The sequence below is a fragment of the Asterias amurensis genome, chromosome 21, assembly GCF_032118995.1.
Source record: "Asterias amurensis chromosome 21, ASM3211899v1".
In the NCBI taxonomy this organism is placed as follows: Eukaryota; Metazoa; Echinodermata; class Asteroidea; order Forcipulatida; family Asteriidae; genus Asterias; species Asterias amurensis.
The window spans coordinates 14,180,408-14,207,908 of record NC_092668.1 but is presented as its reverse complement, the minus strand read 5'-3'; the positions used below and the strand labels follow the sequence as shown (position 1 = coordinate 14,207,908).

The following is a 27,501-nucleotide window of genomic DNA, read 5'->3' as shown; positions in this document are numbered from 1 at the left end:
TTTTTGACCACACTTTTATTAAACAGAATTTCATTTCTGAAATGGAGGGTGCTGTAAAAGCAAAACTACCTGTTGACTGCCACACGAAGATTTGACATTGACAAAATGCAATCAAAAGGATTTCTGTTTCGAAATACTGTAATTTCATACAGTATGGTTTCTCACTCTTGTCTAAATTATGGAAGGAGAACTTTGTGTTTGTGTGCATGCTCGGAAGAATGGGAAGCTTAACAAAATTAAGGGGGTTACTGACTGCGTTTTGGAAACAAAAATATTATATTATTTCATTTACATTACGTCATTGCATTACGTCATCCTTTTTGGAAGGCGCTATTTTTACTGAGCTGCTACCAACTATAGAGGGCGCTAGACCAATATTGCGGTAAATTAAAAACGGACTCGGCGTGTGTAATGTTAATGCAAGTCACCTCATAAACGAGCAAAAGGTATGTATCATTTCCCCCTTATTAGGTAAAATGAGAAAACAATTAATGTGGAAGTAAAACTAAGCTAGCGTTATAGACCACATTATTGTACAAAATATAGCCAATTTGGGGAAGAAAATGTTAAATAACACCAAATGAATCAACCAACCAAAATCTAAAAAAATGGTGTTCAACTTCAGTTTCACGCACAACACAGTCGCGCATGCGCACGGTCTTGCAGTTCATAATGTCGTCTGCTAATAATTTTTCCCAGTGAAGACTAGCTGCAACTTGCTCTTTTGACTTTTCATCTCTGTTGGCTTCATTTTTAATGTTGATATTTTTAAAGGGAAAGGACAGTAATGGCATGACTCCATGAGATGATGAGTAAAATAAATACTTAAGTTTATTTAAACAAAACTGGGCCTTCTCAATCTCTGGTCTGGGCCGGGCTTGGCCAAATCAAATTCAAATTAAAAGCCCATATATATCCATGTGTAATGCACTATATACAAATTTCTGTCTTGAATTTTTCAAGACAGAAAGAAAGCCTTATTATTTTTTTGTTTTATTTCACTCTTTTTCTATTCTATTTTCTAGGATTGGGTAGCGCTGTTGTGACATAAAAAGTCTGACTCTGAAGACTAGCTAGATTCCTAGAACTAGGAAGGCAGGCAGGGTCTACTAATAGAAGTAACGATAAGAGTGGACCATCATAACTGTGTTGCTTGTTGTGTGCACGTGAATGACATATAATATGGCACAGATAGAACAGTCAGTTTGTCAGCTTCAGTTCCATGAAGACTGGATGGAGAAACGTCCACCAAGACTCAAGCTGTAGGTATTGTGGACAATATGATTGTAAGATTTTAAGACCTTGCCCACCCACTAGGTAGCAGTCTAGCACCTCCGCTGCCTAATAATAGGCTATTGCGGTTGGGGTCCAGTTTCATAGAGCTGCTAGTAGTAGTAGACACAAAAAGTAGCTAAGCACAAAAACCTTACGCTTACCAGAGCCCCATTTCATAGAGCTGCTTTCAAGCTGATGCCCAACAATTTTCTGCCTGGCCAAAAAATGTGCAGGATACCAGTCACAATGTTACATATTTTGACAGGTCACCCTAAACTGGTAAGCATAATGCTGTTGTGCTTAGCTACTTGTTTTGCTTATAAGTAGCTCTATGAAACTGGGCTCAGATTAAGACTACTGTACTAGCCAAAAAAATCAGTGTAACACATTACGGTACTCCATCTCCATAGACAGAAATGTAAAGAATTGTCTTCCTGGCCCTTGTCCCGTGAGGCCCTTCCACCATTCTACATTACAATGCATCCCTGGGCTTGAACTCTTACCCCTTCTTGTCCTTTTCCTTCGTGGGCACCAGGGTGCACGTGTACTCCAGATTCTAATATGAGACCTAACCTTCTGAGCTGAGTATCCTGGTAGGATGTCAGTCAGTGCCACTGCACTGCAGAGGAGTCCAAACTGTGCTAAGCTAACCCATCTTACAACTGTCTGATATTTACAACGATCGATCTAGTCTGATTATGATGTGATATTAATAACTATGTCCAACCTATCCCATTGTACACATTCTAAACGGAACCTACTTATCGAAATGGATTGGGGGGAGGAGTTGGGGGGGGCAATTACACCATGTCTGCCCTCATGTGCCAATGACTTGAAACCCCTCTCATCGTGTGATGACAGTCTGTTCATAGCGTACAATCTGCTACCCTTGCATGCCTGTAGCTCATTATTAGAGTGAACGATTGGTCATAACGTGTCATATCCTCTCCCCTCAATGACTCGAGAGACACACATACAACCCCCCACCTCCCCCCTCCCTCTTGAAACACAACAGTATCCATTCACACACATCTATAGACACACACTCCCTGAGTCTAAAGCCACAATGGTATGACTCCTTCATACTCAAGCCTCAACTTTTTTTTCTCTTTGACGAACTTGTTCCACCAATTCCGAGCGAATCATAAATTCAACGTTTTTTGTTTATTTTTAAGGACCTCAAGTCTACGAACAAATCTGTGCTACACAGTAAGTAAACTGTCGCTGGCAATTCCATGGGATCTGTGCAGTCAAGAGCTATTTGGTCGATCACAATGATATACTTGCCGTTTTGATGTATTCACACTCTTTAACATCATCCTGGGGTTGTGTGATTCTGACGACTCTCTTGGAGACTTGAAACGTAAGCTTGGTGAGTATGCAAAAGTGATTAATGATGTGGTTTTGGAATGTCTAGGTAGCATCTTCATTGTATTGTCTTGCGTAATTATCAGCGTTGAAAGTCGGCAGAGCTAAGGCACTGCTTGACCTGGGAGTGGAAGCGCTAGTTCTGAGACCTTTTTATTTTGATGGACAGGGCAGTCCTTTGATGGACAGGGCGGCCCCTTGATGGAAGGGGCAGTTTTTGCTAGAAGGTCAGCTGTCCGCAATTTTCCAACTGCTCCAAGTCAGCCAGGTACCACTCTGTGCTTATCCTGGACCTTGGGGAGTGATGTACAGTGGGCCTGTGGTCGAGGGTCACTGGAACAATTAAGTAATTAAATATGAGGTTTGAGATCACAGTGTTGAGTGTGCATCAGTTGGGACTTGTAAGATCTTGATGTCAGGCTTTAAAGTCCAAGACAAAGGATTAGAACTGTCGTCTTGTTACAGTTTCTTTATTTGTGCACAACATGGACGTTAAACCCATGTTTGTATGAGGAAGACTGGCTATTGCCAGCTTGGTGTTAAGATTTGCTGAGCTCCCTTGATGAGAAGATCATTTATACAAACAAACTGTGATGTTTCCGTCAGCCAAATCATTGATAATTTATCATCCCTTCTGTCGGGAAGATATGCTTTGTGAAGATATGATTTGGTTTTAACATTGTGCATGCAAATATCCAGGGTTTGCCCTTAACTTTATCAGTGACTGGCCAACAGGACCATCTCAAAAGTATTTAAACATTTTAAGTGCTGTGTTTTGGACTTCTTAGTTTTTAACCATTCGGCGGCTTGAGCCAAGGCTAGCATTTATAAGCATGGTACACTATTGGTTGAATGTTCAGCTGGTTAGTCTTCGTCACAAGTCACAACCAATTGATAAAGTCAAGCTATATCGCTTTGAACTTTAGAGAGCTGTCACACTGTTGCTCTCTATCCCTAATCTGCATTAAAAATATTTGAGCAAATCACCAGGGTCCAATTTCATTTAAAGCATATACACACAAAATTGTGCTAAGCACAGATAGTATTGCTTTAGCAGAACCAGTTTACCAGCCAAGTTTGCATTGCTGTGGCTGGTGCCCCACTCAATTTTTGCTTATCAAAGAAATTTGTCCAGCGCTATTTTCTGCTAAACAACTTTGTGAAATTTGGCCCAGGTCAGCTTTTAATTGGAAACTGTAGCTTGAGCGTGTGTGTGTGTGACAGGGGAAATTATTCTAAACAGCCATACGGCAGTGTCTGGTCATTTTTTCCCAGGGTTGTGAAGAAAAAAGCATATCTTGAAGGAGTTTACTTACTGAGACAGTCTCCCACCCATTTTTTTTTTATTGTAGAAATCTCAAAACATACAAGGTGTCACTCTGAAATAGAAACTGAATGCAATACTCGTACAGAGGTTTTGAGTTGCATGTCCGATTAAGAGAGATCCATTACTTTCTTCTTTCGTTTTTTTCTCTTCCCGTTTTGTTCACCCCGTATTTGTTTTAAAGTCTCATGTGCCCTGTGAGCTGCCACAGTTTATTTCCAGTATAATTTTTGAACTGACTTTAACAGGTGAAAATCTTGATGATTCACAGCTTTTATTTTTTACCCCTGTCGTCCTCTCAAAACAAGGCACTTGGAAATCTTAGTTTGGGGATCATCTCTAGAGAGAAGTTGCTTATTTTTATTTTGACTAATCCACGATTCGTCTTGATTGTTTAGTTGTAAATCAGTGAGCCTTTGAGGGGTTTGGGTACTGGTGACTCAAAGGGGGACCAGGGGGATAGTAGGGAGGGACATATCCCAGAAAAGTAGGGCGCTTACAAGAACGTCATGGAGTCCACAAAACATTCTGTCAATGTTCCACTCGTCATTTGTTTTACTTGGGCTTTTTCCAAACCTCTGATAGGCTCTGTTTCTGGTTCCTTCCTCTGTTGTTCAAAAGACGCCCAGGCGCTCCTCTGCTTAACACTAGGGTGGGTACAGCAGATAAAACAGGGTATTTCAATTAACAATAAGGGTGTCCAAAAGACACCCAGGCACCCCTCTGCCTAATACTATGGTGGGTACAACAGGGGGCCAAAAGACTAAAGGTCGAGTTATTGTCGGTCGCGCGATTGTCGCGCAATGGAAATCTTGACGCGCGATCATAAAAATACACAGTTTTTAGGCCTCAGTCTTAGAGGATTGCGCGTAAGATTTCCATCGCGCGAAATCGACCGACTATAAACCGGCCTTAACACTTTGGTGGGTATAAAGCAGATAAAACAGGGGGCCAAATGTAAACTGGGTGTCCTAAACATACCCAGACACCCCTCTGCCTAACACATAGTGGGTCCAGCAGATAAAACAGCGGCACTAAATTTACAACAGGGTGTCCCGACGACACCCAGACACCCCTCTTGGTGGGTACAGTACGCTCAGGGTTCACAGGAAACTCATGAATGTGACATTTTTTCAGAGTTCACCGAGGACAGATAACCTTTTAACGGCCCAGAGCCTAGATTCAGTTAGTCATGAAGGGGGGCACCTAAATGTATCTCTAGAGAGAAGAGACTCATAGCCAAGTTGCTTCGGTGTAATCGTGCCACGGCCTTAACACATGTACCTCGACGACTCCAAAAATAAACCATGTCCGAACTCTGGTATGTTGTAAAGAGGGGGGAGGGCTTTAGTTTAATTGGAGCTGGCGGGGAGATGATGATGTTGCCATGGCGATGTGTTGCTCTGCTGGGTTACCCTGGGGAAAATGAGCTGGACTTTTAAAATATCGCAGACATCTTGTTTTTCCTGAAGGAGTTATCTGAGTGTGTCTTGAGATATTGGGGAGGTGGTTTACACCAACAAGATTTGTTGGCGCAAGATTTTTTAAAGGTGCAGGAGCTTTGAAACTTAAATTGGTGATACATGTCAAGGTTTGTAGCTAGAATTTCATAAGATTTGTTTTTGATGAGCTTATTATTATGCCTTCACAGGTTTGATATTTCAGGCATATTTTGGTTGTCATAAAATGCGGATGCTGGTCATTAACAATTACAAGCTTTGTCCTTGCATTCAGCCAACCAGATTTTTTTTATCTCACAACCAGATGGTCATGCACCCCTGGAAAGACTACAAAGTATCGGTCCTTTAAAGAAAACTACAGGATTTGTGACTATGAAGAGAAATAGTTGATTTGGTTCCAATCCGGAAGCTCACAAATGTAACTGCACCTTTAAGCTTTGATTTACAAATAGGTTTTGTTTTACAAGTAACAACTGAACAAAGGGAAGTGATACTGGCCTACCCAGGAAATTGTCATTACCCTGGAAACAAGTTGGATTGTTTGAGTGATTACAATTATATGTTTGTATAATATCAAAACGACAACTGGGCGTATGGTAGTGTCATCAAACTATTTGTGCAGAGCCCTTTTTCCTATGAAATCATTGATATTTTATAAAACATTTACATTTTTACACAGATCATCAAAACGAAGCTGAGACATTTCTGATTTTTCTTCTTGTAAATGGGTGTTGTCAGACTACTTAGGCTGCCCAAAAAGGGCACCTAGGCCAGGAGCAGTGCCCATAAGCACAGAAAGCAGCTAAGCACAACAAAACTATGCTTACAGAAAAAAGGTTACCAGCCTTAGTACCATGTCACATGTAAAATCTGCAACTAGGAGATCCTGCTTATTGCTTAGCAAACAACTTTAAAAGCTACGTTTTCTGCTTAAAAGCAGCTCTATGAAAGCTTGTAAGCATAACAACTTGCTAAGCACACAGAAATCTTGCTTAAAAGGAAACTGGTTAGCAGCCAAAACTCCATAAAGTTTACGTTTTTGAAACTGGTGCCCCACTCATTTTATGCTTAGCAAAAGAAATTTGCGTAGCAATATTTTCTGCTTAATTAGACCCAGGTCACGAGATGTTATGACTGCCATGTCCTCCATTGCCACCATGTTACTTCAAATCTTGACTTTCCTGAGTGAATTAACTTGTGGTTTTTCTCCTGTTAGTTAAAACTTAAAAAAATTCAGTAATTGATCATGACTTTTAATTCGACAGTTGGTACTTAGCATACCAGTTTACAACCAATCCCAAGGCTTGTTTTATTGATTCGGTAGTTTCTACCAAGGGTATTCAGTCAGAGGGGTGAGTAAACATTAACCACAGTGCTTCACACCCCAGGACGATGACTTGCATTTTGATTGGCCACATCAATGACTTCCAGACAATCCCTTCAAGTTGATTGGCTGTCGATTACGTAACCAAACACATGTGGTGGAACACCAAGGGTTTTGTGGGTTTTTCTCCCCAACCCAATCGAGGATTTTGGGTTGATGGATGACTAACAAACGCTGACCACAATGATGCATTCTGAGCAGCGAGGGAATGGTAGTCACGGCCGCTCCTTATGGTTGACACCCTCCTGATCGAGCATAAAGCCGCGTAAACCCAATCAAACTGACCATTACCGCCGCCCCCAATGGACTAAGAACAGGTCACCCATCAATTGGCTGCGGTTTTCAGATGGACGGGCAGCTTAATGTCGGAGCAAATCACTTCTGAGAGATAAATTTCAAACTTGTTTTGGACGGACTTGCTGTTGAATTTGTTACAGCCGGTTTGGATAGTCATCAAAGTTGATATTTAAATTGCTGCATATGACACATTGCGTTGACAGAATACATCAGGTAGATTGATGTGGCACGTAAGTTAAAGAGAACAAAGCTTGACATTTCTAACTTTGAATTTCTAACCTTTTTGCAGATATTCCAAAGCTCTTTTTAAAATAATAATAGCGCATCAGGCCTCAAAATAACCCACGGCACCCACAGCATAGCTTTTAAGTGCAATGCAACAGATGGGACCTACACAGCTTTATGTCCCATCCGAAGGAAGCAGCAATAATGGTAAAGTGTCTTGCTTAAGGACACAAGTGTCATGACGTGGACTCGAACCCACACTCTGCTGATCAGAAACACCAGAGTTTGAGTCCAGTGCTCTTGACCTCTCGGACAAGACACAGCATGGTGTGGCTAAGGTTGATGACATGGGTCAGCGACCATTGGTGTATAAAACGCATTTTTTAAGACTTGCTTTTACTTCAACTTCACAAAAAGGCCACAAAGGTCACTGCCCTGTGTCACTTGAAAATGTGCCCCTAAACTTTTGTATTTTCTAATTGAATTACTTTTTTTCTGCTCTAATAGAAAGTAAAGTTTGTTCAATAAAGCCCTTTTCACACTACAGAGCCATTTCCCGGGAAATAAACTCCCGGGAAAATCCCGGGAGTTTTTAACCCCACCGCCACCCCAGCAACCGTTCTCACTATCCCAATTTGGTAACTCCCGGGAGTGCTATTTCCCAGGAATATGCACGGTCGTTTCACACTTACGATCAAACCCCAGGAAATGTGGTAAACAGGTCAGCCCATGCGGAAGTTACAATGTTTGTGGACGGAAGTCCGTTCCCATAATGCCACGCGGCCGGCTGCAAAATCCTTGCCACATGCGACCCAAAATGGCTGCACATAAATTGTGTATTTGCGTGTTGTTATACCAATATATTGTGTGATTACGGCGGAGAAGAAGTCTTGCAGTTCGGGGAAGACGTCGCTGACGTCTTGTCAGGAGAAGACGATTGCTGTGACAGTGTTTTATGAGACACCATGGAATTGTCGTGCGATTGACGGGTTTCATGGCACTTGCTGAAGTATTGGTCAAAGGTCAATCTGGTCTACCATGAAGAGCGGCCACTGGTGGTGGGAGCAAGTTGCTATTAGAAAAAGCGAAAGGGAGCTTTCTACTCTGCGACAATTTTTTTCTTTCTTTTGAGAACTGTAATTGAATGGACTTTTGTGTCCGTGTTTTACCCAGAGGTTTTGTGTTGGCGTTCATCTCAATTTTTGCCTGTTCACACTATAGTTATTTCCCGGGAAATTCCCGGGAACTTTTGGTTGATCTGTTCACACTACAAAAATACTCCCGGGAATTTCCCGGGAAATGATGTTTTCCCAGGAAAAAATTCACCCTGCTCAGGGGCAGGGTTAAGGGAATCAACCCTGGGGTAAGGCCTAGAAATTTTCTGAATGGCATTTTCGAAGGATTGCATAATAATGTCCATGATGTTAGGGCCAAGATAATTAAAGGTTTTATAGAAAAAACACCGCATGGTCGATTTTGCACAATCTGACAATAGCAGTAGAAAGCAGAAGAAGCAATCTTCCCTTCCAACATCAACAGTGCTGTTTTCCCATTGTGCAAAGAAAGAACACTGAATAGGCTTTAACCCTATATTGGCCAGCATTTTTTCATGGCTTCATAACGACTTTTAAATGTATGTTTCTTCTAAAAAGAAATGTTTGCAAGAGAACACTTATGCAATAGAAAATATTTAGGCCTTGAAAAACAAAACTAGTATCCTACAGACCTAAAGTCTTTTTTACCCAAGGTTTTCAGTTTTTTTGCAATGGGCAGGGGTCCGTTCATACCCAGCACCACACAGGCAGTCAGCCAATTTTGAGAAAACTTTCCCGTGTCTTGTAGGCCTATATGCCCATCTAGCTGTTTTTGGACTGCATCGTCGGCCCAAAATGCAACTAGTTTCACTCCATCGGTCACTTCTACCCATCGTAAGAAATTGAGCAACAAATTAAGCTAAAATATTTACTGTCAGGTTGTAGACAGCAATGTCGATCGATGAACTCAAATCTGACTCTGAACAACACAAGTCCACCAACGGCCAAGTACATGTCAAAATACGAAATACCATACACACATGGCGTGTGTACGAGAAGGAAGCTTGTTCACGCCAACTATTTATTCTATTCCTATTCCATTCACGTGGTCAATTTTTTTAATTCATATATTTATTTGTAAATTACAGATGTTATTCACTTTTATTTTCGTACCTAAACGTAAACACTTTCAGAAGGAGAAAACAAAAAAGGGCTATTGTTACCACGCGAATTATTTGGCGCGCTATTTTTGACGTCTGTGACCTTTCGAGATTAATGACGTCTCAACACAGTGGAAGCAAAAGGTGGGGTAAGTTAGACCCGATTTCGTTCTCACTAGATGCTTTTCCCGGGAAAAACGTTTTTCCCCGGGGTTAACGCCTTTAACCCTACCCCTTAACTGGGTAAATTATTTCCCGGGAAAATGTTATTTCCCGGGAATTTTTTTGTAGTGTGAACAGATCGACTAACATTTCCCGGGAATTTCCCGGGAAATACCTGTAGTGTGAAAAGGGCTTAAGTCAGTTCCACTTGTGGTTTCTAACTTGACATTAAGGTGTCCCGTTACTGCCGCTTCCTAGATTGTATTGAAACCCAGGCGTGATCCTTGGCTTTAGGGCGTTATAAGGTTGAATGACTTCTGTCTGGAGCCCCCATTCCTGAAGATATTGGCAAAAACAGGAAAACCACCAATATATAGGACTCACTGTTGATAGAGCACCAGCACATAATTCTGGAGGTTGTAGGCTCAAATCCTGCTTTTGTGAATATTTCCTTTTTCCCCAAAACTAGAAAGTAAACTTCTCACCTGGGTAAGGCCGCATCCAAACCGAATTGCCAGCTACAGCTACGGCTACGGCTGCTGTTAAGGGTGCTATCGGTGCATGATGAACAGGAAATCTAGCCATAGCCATAACTGTAGCCACCAATTTGGACATGACAGATACTTTAGTCTGATTACATAATTTACAAAACTCAAATGAATCACGTCCACTTTCTGAAGCTTCTTAAGCTTGATTGTCGACGACGATTGCCAAACAGCTGTTTCATCCATTTGTTGTTGTTTTTTGTTTTTTTGAGGGTAGAATGTGGAAACAAAACTTGTTGAGCCTTGATTAGTGGTATGTTGGTTCTGTGAATGTGAAGCGGGGCCTGGAACTGGTTTAAAGATAATAGGCAGACTGTTTAAAGGTACCCTCACTGTGTACGTTTTGCAATTTCTTGGGACTGTCTCAGGCCTTCAATCAGTTCACTGTGAAATTCAGTTCGGCCCAAAGCCAGTAATTTGTTCACTTGGCCAGTCCCCCAAACAACCGAGCAAATCTTGAAGTCTTGTTTTTTTGCAAACACATACTTCTGAAATATTGCTAGCAGATTCTTAATCTATTTAATTCCAAATATCATCCTTTAAATTCAGCAAATATTTAAAAAGAAGGAAACATTTTCATTCCTTGTAATTGGAAGTAATGTTTTCATAGCATATTCTTTGATAAATAATCTCTGATAAGGCCTCCTGGACAACCATTTTTTATTTGTACTTTTTAAAGGAAATTTCCTTCCAGTACAGTGGAAACTGATTTGATTTCCTCTTTCAAATAAAGCATGGTATGTTTCCCAGCTGTTGGAGAAATCCGCCGGTGAGGCATCTTTAAGGTCCAAGTCTCGATTGACTCATAAACTGACTTTCCTTTCGATGGAGCAGGGAGGGGGGGGGGTTGTGATCAGCCTTGAGTCCTGAACAGCTAGGATATGCCAGGATTAGTCGTTGGTCACTTCTACGATTAGAAATGAGCTTCCAATGACTTGACATTGATAAAGGGAGCCCCAACTGTGGTTACAGCGTCGAGTCGTGTGGTTGGGGGATCTCGGAACCCTCCTGGTGGATTGTTACTCCGTCTCCGTGTTTTTTGTCTCTCAAAGGAAAACTATACTCAATGTCGACTTGACTTGGACATTTCTTTGTGGTTGGTGAATCAATTTGACGGTGTACTTAAAGTCAGTGTCATGAAGACGGCGCCAGTTGTTCTTTGTCAGAGTGGTAGTGGCTTGTCTTAGGAGTGTCGTGTTAAATTTCGCTCAAGCGCCAAACTGTGGTAGTTTTCATTAGACAAAACATTGGAAAGACACAAGGTAAGACTGTAGGCGAATATTTGTTTCTTCCAGTCTTTTGAGTTGGATTTGTTCTTTAAGCTAGAGTCTTGTTGGCATAAATAGTTTAAAGGTAAAGTTTAGGTTTTTGGAATTGCTCGATTGGTTTTATCCTATATGAATGTGTACAGTAAACCAACCTGTGAACATTTCATTTGTAAAGTTGCATGCTTGATACATCGCTGAAAATCCGGAGCAGTTGTGTCATGGAAATGATTCTCAAAACGCTTTACGCTATTTGCCATACCAAATAAGTTTGTATTGCCGTACCTTTCCTTTTAAGGTTTGCAAGGTTTACCTCTTTTAAAAACTATATTTGACAATTTTTATATTTTTTTCCCTCTTTTTTTTCCGTTGCAGTGATGAAATAAACTGATCATCTCCCCTCCTACAATCCTCGTCTCCAACCATGACCGACTTAAGACGATTTATGTGTCAAGACACGAACTATAGTGGCTGGTTAATGAACCGGTCCTCACATGGACTCAATATCTTCCGTCACTGGCATCGGAGTTGGTTCATCTTAGCTGATGGCCACCTTCATTACTTCAAACACCAGGGCAGTATACCGCTGCATGGCTGCCGGCTGACATCGCGGACGAGTAACAATGGAGATAATGAGCCGCTCGGATACGTACTAGAAATACATCCAGGTAGGTTTCTCTTGGAATCTTTGAGCATTGTCTTTCGTCGAGCGAGAGAAATTTGGGGGGCAACAGCCACATTAAATGCAGAACACTAATATTTGATCTAGTGCAGAGATGTTTTTTTAACTAGTAACTAGTATCTTGTTTTTACCCTTACACCGAAGTGTTTTTTGCACTATAATACTCAGTACTTTCCGAAGTTCTGGGATTCGAACCCATGACCTGTGCATTGCTAGAGCAAATATCTCACCACTAGACCATCTAGCTAGCCCGATGGCTAGGGGCAGTTCAAATCCTATGTTAGCAGCGGGCGAGTACGTGTTACTTCTCAAATTAACCCCCCCCCCCTACAAACTCCCTAACTACCCTCCAACCAGGACCCTTGTTTTACCCCTTTAAACCTTGACATTACATTGACATTTCATTCCATCATTCCACTTCACTCCTAATAAAATCAAACACCATTTCAAAAAATTCTTTGCGGCTTTTGCGGTTACCACCTTGGTATTTCCCCGGTACCCAACATTCCCCTTGACATGACCACCAACGTCCGAGCCACATTCTCAGACCTCACCCCCGGCTTCCTCCAGAATTCAGATCTCGCATCCGTGCAAGAGTGCAAAGCGGTATCCTGTATTTGTGGCTGGGGTTATATCCCCTGGGGATGAGGGTGAACTCTAGACGGTGCCCCACTGCGGTTATCGTGGAGAGTATGTTATGGCGAACATTGAGGGAAACCTGGGAATTCTAGTGCACGAGTCTGTCAGCCCACTTTTTTGTGGGCCGGGTCAAAGCATCAGGCCTTTAACTTTTTCCTCTTTTGTTTTCTTCCATTTTCTACCAGTATTTATGAAGGTTGGTCAAAAGAGAAAATCACAGACTTTTTAATTTATTTTCTAATTGGGTTTGGGACTAACAAATTTGAATAAAAGGGTAAAAAAGACCTGAACATTTGATACGCTGCTAAGATAAATTGTTTGAATTGCCTAAAGCTACCAGCCAAGCTTGTAGGACTATACTAGTGGGTAAAACATTTGCTCTAGAGTTGCAAAAGTCATAGGTTTGAACCTCACTTTCCTAGTGGATCATTTTTCACAGGACTTGAGAAAAGAATTGAGTTACAGTTCTTGGTGCTCATCTGTGTGAAGATTTGTTTTTACAATTTTTGTTACGTTTTTATTTGGATCATAAAAATTGTCTTCTAACAACATTATTGTTTCTGCTTTTGGGAGGGTGGGGGATACTTATCTGACTCATTTTTATTTCTCGGTTTATGTACTTGGCTGTTCCAGTCACCATGTCAAAATATGTGGGGGTGGCTTGCCCGTAGGAATGGTGTTGGATCCAGCTTGTAGCTGCTCATAGAAACGGTCAGAAATGTTGAAAGATAATCATCAAGCAAACTTTGTGTTGGGGGGGGGGGGATGACATTGAACCTGATGTATTATAACCTCATTTTCAGAGTGCTTTAATAGTTTAAAGGCTGGCCCCATTTTCGTAGCTTAAAAAGCAGACAATATATCTCAATTGCTTAACAATTTGCTGCTATAACTTACAAGCAGAAATAGAGCAGGATATACCCAGTCAGAACTCGTACTTGTCACACACGGACTGTATCTGGTAACCTTATTCTGGTAAGCATTATTTTGTTGCGCTTAGCTATGTGCTTAAGCAACTCTCTGAAATTGGGTCCTGTTCTGTTGATGAAAACAACAGTTTGAGATTACCACCTGTTCCAATAGAGCTAGCTGTGTCGTAATGCAAGGGAAATGCCAGATAATCTTCCCCTACCCCTTTTGCAGGATTTTCATTAAATAACACGCCTTCCACACATTGTCCACACCTCCTAGCCCAGACTCAAACCCCCTAGTCTCTCTATTTCCCAATACCGTACCCTGTTTACAAAACAAACCAGAGCTCCCCTTTCGACACGAGGAGGAAGTGTCAGATAATTAGAGGAAATATCTAGTCATCATGGAGCTTTCTTGTCATCATATAATGACAGCGTTTGACACTGACTAAGAAAACTCTCTCTCTCTCTAACTCTTAGAGAGGATCTAAGGAATGTTTCCTCAGTCCAGGAGAGCGATTGCACTTTTCTTTTGCGACATACGGACGGACCAAAGGTGGACCAAAGGGAAGTCGCATATTTAATGGTTATCTGTGGCCTACAATTCAAAATGTTGTAATGTGATCATCATCAGAGGGGGAAACAAAACCTCTTGCAAATTGTTTCAAATGTTGTGAAAGTTCTGGCATGCTGTTTCTGGTCCTTGGTTGATTGACTCACACTGTATCAGCCCGGTAAAGAGAAAGGCATACCAAGAGTTCTAGCTTCAAAATTTGCTGAAAATTCCAAAAACAGAGTGTCCAAAAGGTTGACAGTAACTCCTCTGACTAATTGCTCTTGCTAATCCCGGTTAACATTCATCATTTGGTAAACTAATTCTTCTTATTTTTTCATTGCATTCTTCAGGATTATCTTGGGTTTTTAAATGTCTATGAGATGGATTACAAGTGCTACTGGTTTACAATTTAAACTGTTTAAATCTCAGTTAACTTTTATCATCAGATTCTATCTCTGCATTCTTCAAGATTTGGGTCTTTAAAGTTTTTGTCAGAGGATTACGTCATGGGCAAATGGTGGCAAGTAGATTATTTACTTGTGGTTTTGAAAATTAGCATTCAATCTCAGTTACTTGTTATCGTTACAGAGACATTAGTAAAAGAAAATCGTCAGGTTATATTGTTGTGTTCTTTATACTTGGTTGGAAGTTCCATTTGTGGTTAAGTCATGAAATTTCATGACATTTCATGACATTTATGTCTCACAAGTCATTAACTACTTGCGGTCTCTAACCATTAAGCAATTAAATCTCACTTAATTGTCATTAGTGAACTGTTTCTTCAGCTTCTATCGTCTCAGTTTCACTTGCTCTCGTTTAACGGATTAAGCCTGCAGTGTGACTAAGTATGACTCCCTCATCGTGATAGTATCTCACCTTAAAATAATTGCCCCCATCTGTATTGTTGGACTCTTGACTGTGTTGTTACTAGAACCGTCCCAACGTACACATTAAAAACCTAAACTGGACCGTGTCTCGGACCAACAAAAAAAAAGCTTGAGTTCGAGCACAGATTCCATCTGTTGTGAGTTTGAGTTTAGATTTGGAAAAAGATAGAAGTTTTTTTTTTAATAATCTTGTACACTGGTTGACCTTCAAAGCCCTAAGGTATTTGTATGACCAGACAGGAGGTCAAACAATGGTTCTCAATCTGACCTTTTAAAAGTTTCAAAGGTTAAGTTTTTTGTTGATGCTCTTTTTTACCAGATACTGAGAGGTAATGTTGTTCTGCTAATTTGCATTTTGGGGAGGGGGGGGGTCTCAGAAAAATCAGGAAATGTTTTATATATAATATTCTGGTTAAAGCCTATGATACAGTGTATGTAGATCAGCCCTTGAACTCAGTAAGTTTGTTAACTTACTGATCATACTTGATACAGTTCACCAAAAATTAATTTGTTCATTACATAATTGCTGTCCCTAGTTCTTATAGTACATTTTACAGTAATGTATCAATGCGTTTTACATTAGTGCCCTGGACTTTGGTCCTTTATAGAAATGCTTTTAAAAAAAAAGGTTGCCAACATTATTACACAATTTCTGTGTGAATTGCTCTTATTTCTTTCACAATACTTAGATAAAAAACAAGAGAAATTACAAAATAAAACAGTCAAGATTCCCAGAAATGTCTATGAACTAGTTTACATCTTGGCTGAAATACTTGGCAACCTTGCCAGCTGACGCATCTTTCCGAAAAATTCTTGAACAATGAACTTCAGTTTATAATGAAGCATGTAATATGCGGTAAATGCGCCGCACCTGTTCGAGAATGTAACCAAACTTCCTGGTCGTCACGGCCCTGCGCTATAATTTACTATCAACTTCCACGCCCTTTCCTGTCCAACTTATTTTTCAAACGAGAAATATTGCGAAAAAGGGTCCTAATGATGGCAAGTTCAGACAGAGTTCCCTCTGAATATATGATTCATATCACATGAGATAGTGTGAGATGATTGACAATATTTTCAGGGACACACCAAGGTTCAATTAATGATGAGTAAAAAAATAGTTGGGTGTGCGCCATCATTCAAACATGCATTTAATGAGATGGCCTAATTCCATAAAGCTATTAAGCACAGAAATTTGCTAATACAGCAATGTCTTGCCTAGCAGATTTGGCATGGCGTGTCATAGCTGACCAGCTTCTAAGAGCACAGGACGTGTTTAGTCCCGGTTGTGGCATATATTTGTCTTTGAGAAAGATACTCTACCATAATGGACATTAAGCCGTAGGTCCCATACTAGAATTGGCAGTGCACATAAAAGTGTTTGAGCACACTTCTAAGTAAAATGTTTCTCAAAATGCCTTATATACTATCAAAAGCTGCTGTACTTCCAACCATGGAGGTAGATGTTCAAACCAAGTAAGGTTTAATTGCCATTAATTACATTACCAAACAGACACCTTCTCTTAAAAAAAACATTTAAATGCAACTGAAAACCCAATATGTTTCCAGTGAGGTTTATTAAGCTGAAGGGAATGTGAAGTTAAAACCTTCGGATCGATTAAACGCTCATCAGAGATTAAGAGATAATTATTCGCATCGGGCAATAAAAGCTGAGTCAATCTAAGGCAACCGCATGAATAAGTAGAAAATGCGTAGAGATACTGAAGATCGCTGAGTCAATATTTGCGGTGGGAGTCCTCAAACAGGTGTGTCTTGAACGAGGCAGCTTTTGGTAAATGTTAGGAGTCGCGTGTAGCGACAACCTGTTCGAGTCTCCTGGAGAGATAAGACTTTAAGAAGATGAGTCTCAGAAACTGCTGTCTTGGATGAAATACTGCAGAAGTCTTAATTGGTAATTTGTGGTAAAGTGGTGCAGGGCTACTTTCAAAAAGACTGTTGCGATTTGTTTAAAAGGCCAAATCATCAGGAACCAGATCTATGTAGATGAACTTTCATAGTTTAGAAGCGTTACACCCAAAGGGGTCAGGGGACTTCATCCTCTAGACCAAGGGAAGACCTAGGCCCACTTCCTTCGTTCCTTATTCATGGTGATGTAGAGAGACTAGTTATGTAATACCAGGAGGTTCAGGGGGGTCATCCTCTAGACCAAGGCCTGGCTACCCGTTTGCAAGATGAAAAACGATTATCAATTTCAAACCTTAAATATTCATGCAACTTCGCAATATTTCTTGAGTTATAGTGGTGAACAACTATTAAATACGCAATAAATGTTGCGCAAGTGGTTGATATCCGTCGTTTCAGAAAAGTTTCAGGAAATTGGCGGCTGATGTGGTTTCCTCCACTTTGATAGTGTTCCAGACGGAAATATTTCTCTAGAAGATTATCTTCACGATTACCTTTTGGATTTTATTCTTATTAAGATTGGTCAATTTATACACGATCCCTAATCCTACACTTTACCTTTAAGATTTGAATCAACGCTGAAGAAGTGTCATCTGTCTTAATCCAAGTCGATGACAGATTCATAATAGTCGCCCCCCACCCTCCCTGCCAAAAATCGCAAATATTTAATCATCTTCCAGACACCTTCTAAGTGTCAAATCTGACAGCAACTTAAGACACCTGGGTACAGAGTGCTTGTTGTCCCCGTGTTCCAGGGCGGGCCACGAGGGCCATAACCACATGAATTGACTCAGACGTACGTCATGAGTGTGAACATTGCCCCCGTTGAGTTTGATGTCCTTGCGTTCAAGTTATAGACAATGCTCAAATTAAGGATGACTGGCGTTCATTAAGGGAGAGGGCCACTACCATACGTACGTCCCACCCCCGCATTCAGATGGAGATCCACTTAACTGCCACACCCAAATGAAAAACACGTATCCGGGTTTATTGTTACTTAACCACGGTTTTCTCCATGCACAAACAAGCACGTGAAATCCTGAAAGTGTTGCGTAAATCCAGTGTATCAAAAAATAAACCTCAAGGGAAACTGACTCTGTAGATTTCAAGTAATTTTTAAAAAAGCTTTCCAGCCCTTATGTTGGTGGTCTTCCTATTTGTTAAAATCTTTGTTCGGGGATGCCGGTCAGAAGCCATTCAACCTGTAACTGCCGTGTAGCTAGGGATCACACCTAAATTACGATACAACCTGGGAAGTGGCAGCCAGGGGATCACCTTAAGGGGATGCGACTTTTTATTTCAGATTTCCAATATTTAACCGCAAGGCTGTTGCAGTTGGGCTCCTATGCTTTGCTACTAGTTCAGGACTTAATTGTTTATTTGTTTTTATTTAACAGAACGTAAAGCTTCAACCAAAAGAGGAACACCAAATGAAAAACATAATTCAGATTGTGAGTATAATTTTGATAATTTTGGGGACTATGGAGTGATGGCAGGTTCAAGGATTTTTACAAGGGTGGGGTCCCAAGAAAGGGACCCAAGAAACGTGGGACACTGGACAGTACAACAATTGTCCTTTCACACTAAGTACATCTTAAATAATTTAACAAGGGACCCTTGCTAAATTGCTCTAGTGTGAAGCAGCTTTTCTTGAAATGTGAGCCCTGCCTCATGCAATACAAAGCATCCCTTAAGTGTCATGTCTGTTTTTATTGCGATATTAGAGACCCATCTCTTAGCCAAGAAGAATAAAGAGATAAGTATCATGATGGAAACCTTCCAACAAGGTCGGGTCATGCTGTCTAAATAAAGGTCATCACAGGAAAGGTCGGGTGATACTGTTTTCTTAGGCAATTTACTGGTCGAGCGTGAGTCAAAGCTTTAGCCCGGATCAAAGCCGAAACCCAAGGCGTTAAAAAGCTCTGGTGTTTTCATGAACATTCATCTCAGTACTACTTACATGTATAAAGTGTTTTGAATGAGGATAGTAAGTTATTTTTATTTTGCTCCTTGTTCTCTCCAGCCAAGAAAGGTGGTAGTCACAGCTCACAGTCAAAACCCTTCTTGGTGTGTTCCTCGACGCTGATGGAACTAGAGCACTGGCAGAGAGAGATACGCAGAGTCAGAGGAGGTGAGCAGGTTGTTTTCTTAATAACTAAACATTAAACTAACCACCAGGATAAGACAGCAGTTTCATATATTTTTGACAATAATTGATTTTTTTATATTAATAATCAGTTTCAAACCGATTAGTAAAAATTCAATCTGAAATTCAATTTCGATTCCCCATCACCATTCTAATGCTTTTTTCAACATAGCACCAAGACTCTGGATTTCACTTCCTAAAGACCTCGGACAAATGCACAACATCACTCTCTTCCAGCAGAAACTTAAAACACACTTGTTCACACTTGTTCATGCTTGCTTTCCCAACAATTTGAAAGTATCTTAACTTAACTTAAGCTTCTACTAGACCGGAGCCTTGTAAATGGTTTACAGAAAGTGCACCTTACAAATGCTGTATTAGTTTTAATTATCAAAGCAAATAATTATGGGATTGCCTTTTTTGACTGGTAATAGAATAGGTGCCTTTGCCAAAAATAAACCTAAACCTGCTTTGTGCTGAGTATGACACGTTGGTCACGTACTGTCCCCTAACATTGCTGAATCACAGTCAGCCCTTGGACACCTCATACTCTTGCATAAATACTTAAAGGGGTGACACAGAATCCGCAATCCAACATCAGGATGAAAAAGCAATCAGGCCAAATTGGCGATTACGCTTAACATGTACAGCTACGAATGTTGCTTTTTTGAGATATGGCTCAAAATCCAGAGCGCTTCTTTCCACGCAGAAAAAATCATCCGTAATTGGACTGAGAAAGTAGCACTTCTCAGATTCAAATTTCGGGGCATTTAAACTGATATCGTTTTTTCATCACCACATTACTTCAAAGTGGATTGATTCTCAAAATGTTCAAAAACCAAGTTTGTTTTGCTATTACATGTACATAGTATCAAACGTATACCTTTTTCTTTAAGCTTGAAATATTTCAATGAAGTAATTCCATTTCCTTTTTTTTTCTGATCGGTAGTAAAATCCTGATTCTACAGAAACACATATCGTACAGAGACTCATATATCGTGTTTTCTTCATCTGATCTTGATGAATTGATTGCTTCAAAAGAATGCAAGACTTTGCAACACACTAGCGGAAGTTTTTACTATAAGAACAAATAAGCACAAGGTTGAAAATCTGTTTACCGATGTTTGGCGGACAACATCTGACACTACCTTTAAGTCAGCCTGAGCCATCCCAGACAAAGCCCACAGGAGACCCAAAACACACTGGAAATGCTCACCGAGGCCTGGCTGGTCTCGATAGCAATGAAAAAGGAAAAAACTCCGGAGGAAAGTTCAGTGGAAATGTCAAACAATTCATAGAAGTCACTTCAATGACTCACATTTGATTTCTTTATGCCTACTGCTACTGGGCCCAATTTCTTAAAGCTGTTTAGAAACAACTTTCTTTACTAAGCAAAAATTTCTCAGGCACCAGTTGCAACAATGCAAACTTTGTTGCATTTTGGCTTTTACCCAGTTTCTGCTTAGCAATTTTGTTCTGTGCTTAACACATTTTTGTACTTACAGGCTTTATAAAACTAGGCCCTGGTATTTCAACCGTCTTTAAAGCTCTGTGCCATCTGAACTGGTTCCCTGTTCTTGTACCCTTCTAGGGTATAGGCAAGTTGCTGTTACCAACTGAAGGTTTCATTGGTTGAGTTTGTGCTGGCATGCGGGCACATGTACGGAAATCGCATTGCTCTCTAAATCCAGCAGGAAGAATATCTAGTGGCACCTCGGTGGTTGTGTAACACCCATACCATTCACTTGATCATTACTCTGAACATCCAAACCACCCTTAACTCTAAATGGAATCTTATTTGTCTTCCTTTCTAGGTGTTTTCGGCCAGAGTTTAGAAGACACCATTATTAACGAGAGCGACTCCTGTACAAAGGTCATCCCGACGGTTGTAGAGCTGTGTGTCAATTACATTAGGAATAACGGACTGAGAGAGGAAGGCATCTTCAGGTAGGGTTTGTTTGATTGTTTGTTTGTTCGATTGTTGGGGTGTTTGTTTGTTTTTGTTTGTCTGTCTGTTAAGATAATCTCCCGTCAAGGGAACTCGACAAACTCTCACAAGGGGATGAAAACACCAAGCAAGCAAAAGCAAATCTCTCTCACATGCAAACATTGGTTTAATGTCTATGATTATGAATTGCACAAATCAAGAAATTTGTGATTCAGTAACTAGACGACAATACTAAGTCTAGTCATTGACTTAGCTTGGTAGGATTCAAGCCCCAATCCTTTTGATTGCAAGTCCTGCAGTCTAACCACTGAACAAATAGTTTTGCCCTTTTGCTGGTCTTAACAAGTATGATTGCTAAAACTCTACTATTTTCTAACTATAGATTGAACGGACGCAGTTGTCTGGTGCAAGAGCTTCAAGATGCTTTTGACAAAGGGGAAAGACCCAGCTTTGACGAGGCCAACGCAGGGATCCACACCGTTGCCTCACTGCTGAAGCGTTACTTCCAGCTACTCCCGGAGCCTATCATCCCATGGCGCCATTGTAAATATTTCATCCCCGTCATGCAGTACCTCCAAGAGAACGAAGACGAGGGTCGACACAAGCTGATCATCCAGCTGGCCCTCCTTCCCCGCATCAACTACAACCTTCTTAAGTATCTCTGTCAGTTCCTACACGATGTCCATCGCCAGGAGGCCTACAATAAGATGGGACTTGGTAACCTAGCTAATATCTTCGCTCCGCATATCTTACGGCCGAAGCATGCCCAAGGGGCCTTCTTACTCGGAAGCACAGCTCTCAGCTTAAGACTCGTGCACTACCTGATCAACCATCAGGACAAGTTGTTCCCACCGACGAGCGATATACAGATGGACTATGAGGTCATTGAAGCCCCACCTTCTTCGGCATCGCCGATGTCTAGCTTCGACTCGACAGGAAGCTTGTATGAGAGGGCGAGCTCCTGTGAGTACGAAGTCGAGATAATTCCAAGATTTCAGGAAAATGGGAAGGATTGGCGAGGAGGTGACGGGCAGGAGAAGAAACACAGCAGGATTCAGAAGACGGAGAGCTGTAATTACGAGTTGGAACTCTTTGGGGAGGAGTACGGCACCCCGGCAGATGTGAACAGTATCTATGAGAACTTAGATCTCTCCAGCGGACCCTCATTAATTGAATCCCTGAAGAATCGCATCTCGGAAATGCCGAATAAACCGCCCTCGCAGAACGAGCAGAAAGCAAAGCGGTACGGCGTGTCATATCGTGATCCCGCTTCGTTCGGCGTGATTGCAAACGGACCGCGACGTCACTCCAGCGATAACCCCCATAGCGGTAAGGTGAATGGGTCGGACGGACCGGTGTTGCGTGGAAAGAAACATAAGTTTCAGAATGGAGACGTTCACAGCCAGGTGCAGTCCACCTATCAGAATGTGAAATCCTTAGCGATCGCCATCAAGGAGCAATCACCAGACACCTGTAATGGGGCCAACGCCTACCAGAACCCAAACCCACTTCATACTGCTTTGATTCGGGACCTTAAAGCGGCTACCACAAGCGAGGATGACTATCTCCAGCCGATATTCGTCAAGCAGTCTACAAGGACCAACGGGGATGCCCTGAAACCCCCGCCCAAGACCGCTGTCAAGACGGTCTTTAACGGCGACACACTGAAACCTAGACAAAACCAGGTGCAACGATCAGGCACCAACGAGATGAACGGGAAGCCCTCTACGAGTGCAAAACCTATACCGAGTGGGGATACAATGGCGCCCTCGCAAGGGTTGAGAGCACGATTACGACAGAAAGAGGAAGAGATTGGTAGACAGCAGAAAACATTGGATAAAATCAAGAAAGAGCGGGAATCACTAAGAGTCAAGTTGTGCGCTGAGGTTAGTTTCTCTTTATTGTCATTATTGTTATTATTATTTTTTTCAGACCAAAATTCTCAAAGAGGCATTCAAGATGAGGGTTGAAAAGTAAGGGTGGAGAGAAATATCTTCTTAAGTGGGAGAGCGTCTCAAAAGTCGGACATGCTCTTGGTACAGGGGACAATCCCTTGGGCATACTTTGGCAGTCTCGTGGACTGCAGGAATATTCTGCGGGATCTTGACATTGTGCCAAACTTTAGGAGTACCAACAACTCGAATATTCTGATGTTCCTGCCCTGAAATGTACAAGTTCACTCAAAGAAACAAGATGGCATGGTATTAGGATATTGTTTTGGAACAAACAATGGGGCTTAAGAACTCAACTACATGTGAGACTCAAGTGTTTCAATTTCATCTTTTATCTATTCTAGGAGGCAGCCCGTAACTCGACAGAGGAGCGAAATCGTCAGTTGCAGCTGGAGATTGACAGCCTCAAGAGACGTCTTGGTATCAGATAAGGCTCCTCAGCAGCATCATCATTTCATTCTCATCATCTTCAGCAATACTCCTCCCCTCTCAAGTTCTTGTAAGAAAACTTCTTTACTAAAGGGATGGTATACATTTGGTAATCACTCTTAAAGTTAATGGCGAGAAATACTTTTGGTTCATACAAACCATTTGAAAATCTTTTTTGGAGTCGTGTTTTTTCTGAAAAGAACAGACGGTTATTGCTCTGATCGTCTTCCATTTATTGTTGGAATGATTAGAGCATACTGATGAAAACGTTGAGTCGTTAACCATTGATTCTTTTCAGAACCAACACTCCTCAAAAAGAGATTTTCACATGGTGTTACCGCAAACCTCTCTTAGTTTAACTGTTACTTGTACGCCTATGTTTCGCTCTCCAATATGTCCACTCCGTCACAGCTGTTTAAATCACAATGTTTTGATTGTGAGAGTTTTTATCTGGTTGCGATGTTAACCAGGACAGAAAATAACAGGAAAGCCCCTAGTAATCTCAACCTATGAGTGAGGGCGGTTAACTCCATGCAGTATGAGAGGTGTCATCGGCAGATTGCCTCCCCATCAATCATAAGTGCTTATAATCGGAGCTGATTTTAAGCTCTGATGCTTGTGTGGTTTTATTGATAGGTGTGAAATGATCCGTAGTGGGAGGTTGACAAGGTCAGCAAAGGTCAACACAGAGTACGCTTTGCTGACCACTGTTATCGTGCTTAACACCAGGGTCCTATTTCATATTAAGCTGTTAAGCAGAAAATACAGCTTTGCAAATTTGCTAAGAAACAAACGAGTAGGGCACCAGTTGAAACATTGTAAACTGTAAGGACCTTTGGCTGATAATAACCAGTTTCTGTGAAGCAAGGTTTTTGTGCTTAGCAAGTTGTTATGCTCAAAGGTTTTATGAATTTGGGCCCTGAGCACAATTTCATAGAGCTGCTTAAGCATAAAATATTGCTTAAAAAGTTTCTAATACGCAGAAATTAGCAGGATACCAGTCACAGATTGCACATGAGCAATGTCATTTTGGCGACTTGTACAAGCACAATTTTGTTGGGCTTAGCTACTTTTTCTACTTAACTATCTCTATGAAATTTGGTCCTTTACCTAAATTTATTTTCATAAAGCTGTTAAGCAGAAAATACGGGTTTGACAAATTGCGTAGCAGAGTATTCTTTAACTTGGTTTGAGGCTGAATAAATGCAGGTTTTTCTAACCCAAAGGCAAGATTAACCCTTGGCGTTACCCCACCACACCCCTTTCTGATTGAATTAGGAGAAACAATTACACCCAGTTGCCCAAAAGGCCACAAGGCTCTACTGCACAGAATCCCTGTGCTATTCCAATTAGGCCTGTCAAAAAGAAATACTTGTAGGCTGTGCCGTTAAAACTGGCGGGCTGTGTCATTTCATTTGAAACCAAACTTGCGCTCAACTTTCACCCTCCCGTTCCCCCTCCCCCCAAAGAAAACCCAAACAAGCAAACAAAGAAACAACACAAAATCCGTAAAAAGTAAAACCATAAGCAACCTCGTTTAAGATAGAAGCGAAAATAGAACCAGCTGCTGCAAACTGCTTACCGACCAAACCTCTGGTATGAATTCAAAACAAAATGTTTTTAAACAACCTGACGTTTGGACCATACCAGAGTCTTTCTGGAGTTAAGATAGAATGAAATTTACTGACACCTTCACCAGATGGTGTCTGTAGATAGTTGAAACTTCTCCGAATTCTTGGCAGTGTTTTTTCTTTTTTTTCAGACTGATTAATCCAAGGTGCATTCACTTTAAAGCGAGAGATCACTATCAGATTTAAACCGTCTCCAACCCCTATTTCCTGTCCAAGTAAAGACGGATTTGTAGTCAAATGTAGATGTCGAGGGGGTGAACAAATGGCGACAGTTTTAAAGTAAAAACATCCAGAAAAGTTGAGCTCAATTCAATTGGGAAGAATCATTCTCTGTGAATTTCCTAGGCATGAAATTCACCTCGCTTTTGTCAATTAGGACTACAGATATCTTTAGAGGGATTGATTTGATGTCATTCGCAGCGGCGGTGTGTCCCTGTTGTATTTTATGCATTGTCCTGTGTTACTATTTATGTTGATGACATGGTTTGTCACATGACCTGTTTCAATTTACATTTTAATGAATATTCATAATGTTTATATCAACTTGGTGACTTGTTTAGTGACTATAATTGTAACTGTCTCATTTACTGAAGTTACTCCCTCTGAGTCTATCCAAACGCACGTAGCCCCACATGGTGCTTTTTTCAGAAGTAGGGTTAATTGGGTGATTGGGAGTCCACGTGCCAGTCCAAAACGCCTCAACTCCGTTGGCATGGTAACATCCATCAAACCAGGGGGAAAAACAAAGAATATCATAGTTACTCATGTACACGTTGACAGTAAAACTTGATGACAGTTTTCGTCAAATGTTAGAAGGGGTAGGGTTTGTGAGTCATTTTGTAGAATGTTCGACGAACAACGTTGTGTTGTTGGGCTGTGTTAGATTAAAGGGAGACCCTTGTGGGTTTTAGTGACTCATTGTTGGTCTGCAGAGACAATGCCAACCTGACACATTCACTGATGGTCCTTCACTCATGGGTTTACTAGACAATCTTTAAAGGGATGGTACATCATAATTTGCTGGAAGAGTACATTCATTCCAAACTCTCATGGGTTTACTAGACAATCTTTAAATGGATGGTACATTCTTGTTTGATGGAAGAGTACATTCATTCCAAACTCTTATGGGTTTACTAGACAATCTTTAAATGGATGGTACATTCTTGTTTGATGGAAGAGTACATTCATTCCAAACTCTTATGGGTTTACTAGACAATCTTTAAATGGATGGTACATTCTTGTTTGCTGGAAGAGTACATTCATTTAGATGCTGTTTACAAGAAACATCATGAAGGGGTGGTACATCATTGGTTATTAGAAGAGTAAAGTCTCCCGAAGATGATGAGAGCAAGCTAGTCGAAACGTTGAGACCAATTTAAGAACTCACTCCCTGGTGCATCATTGTTTGCTTGTCAAACCGGGCAGTTTACAGGCAACAAGTTTTAGAAACTTGCCAAGAAAAACACACTTTAATTTCAATTAAATTTTGGGAGAAAAGGAAACCACTTGAAAACAACAAATTCTACAAAATTTTCCTTTTTCATGTCGTGCAGTTGGTGTCTTCCAAGCTGCCAGTTTAAAGTCCCCATGGTCTTCTAAAATGAATGTTTTTTATTAAATATTAACCATTCCAGTTGTAATATTTCTGTATTAAAAGTGTATTTTAAATCAAATTTAAATATACAGATTTCTGACTGTAAAAACTTGAAACTGTAAATATGCGTATGTAATACTAATCAGTGCAGTGGTATTTATATCTACTTTATTGTGCTGGGGAAAAAAGATGGGCTAACAATAAATATAACTTGTACATTAAATGTTTCCATCCATTGTATTTATTTAAATGCAGCTGGTATCAAGAAGAATCTGTGCCCCACTCATTGTTTGCTTAGCGAAGATTTCTGCCTAAAGGAACACATTGCCTTGGATCGGTCGAGTTGGTCTTTGAAAAGCGTTTGTAACCGTTTGTATAAAATGCATATGATTAGAAAGATATTTTAAAAGTAGAATATAATGATCCACACAAGTATCACTCGAAATTGCGTGGTTTTCCTTTTACCTCATCGACTACCACGGTCGGCCATTATAAATGGCCGACCCGTGTTAGTTGGCAAGTAAAACCACGCATTTTCAAGGCAAATTTGTGTGGATCATTGTATTCTACTTTCAAAACATCTTTCTAACCATAATATGCATTTTATAACAAACGGTTACAAACGCTTTTCAAAGCCCAACTTGACCGATCCAAGGCAACGTGTTCCTTTAACTGGGTTGTAAAATTGGGTCCAGTCCCTTTAT

The 27,501-nt window shown here is 40.8% G+C and overlaps 1 protein-coding gene across 2 annotated transcripts; it reads left to right on the top strand.

The window, feature by feature from the left end:
* Positions 1 to 399: 399 nt before the first annotated feature.
* Positions 400 to 26,983, top strand: LOC139953208 (uncharacterized). Of its 2 annotated transcripts, XM_071952665.1 has the most exons (9): positions 400 to 446; positions 1,026 to 1,262; positions 2,451 to 2,647; positions 11,875 to 12,167; positions 18,495 to 18,548; positions 19,121 to 19,228; positions 21,058 to 21,190; positions 21,574 to 23,077; positions 23,488 to 26,983. In XM_071952665.1, the coding sequence occupies exons 4-9, from the start codon at positions 11,924 to 11,926 to the stop codon at positions 23,572 to 23,574; spliced, it is 2,130 nt and encodes a 709-aa protein (XP_071808766.1). In that variant the 5' UTR covers positions 400 to 446; positions 1,026 to 1,262; positions 2,451 to 2,647; positions 11,875 to 11,923; the 3' UTR covers positions 23,575 to 26,983. The 2 variants fall into 2 exon arrangements, with proteins under 2 accessions (XP_071808766.1, XP_071808767.1); XM_071952666.1 differs by lacking the exon at positions 2,451 to 2,647.
* The last annotated feature ends 518 nt before the right edge of the window (positions 26,984 to 27,501 follow it).

Bases quoted from the DNA above. Each gene is read 5' to 3' on its own strand.
- LOC139953208 (XM_071952666.1), top strand. From the start codon at position 11,924: ATGACCGACTTAAGACGATTTATGTGTCAAGACACGAACTATAGTGGC. The intron at 12,168-18,494 runs GTAGGTTTCTCT...TTTATTTAACAG, and splicing joins CGTACTAGAAATACATCCAG to AACGTAAAGCTTCAACCAAA. The intron at 21,191-21,573 runs GTAGGGTTTGTT...TTCTAACTATAG, and splicing joins AGAGAGGAAGGCATCTTCAG to ATTGAACGGACGCAGTTGTC.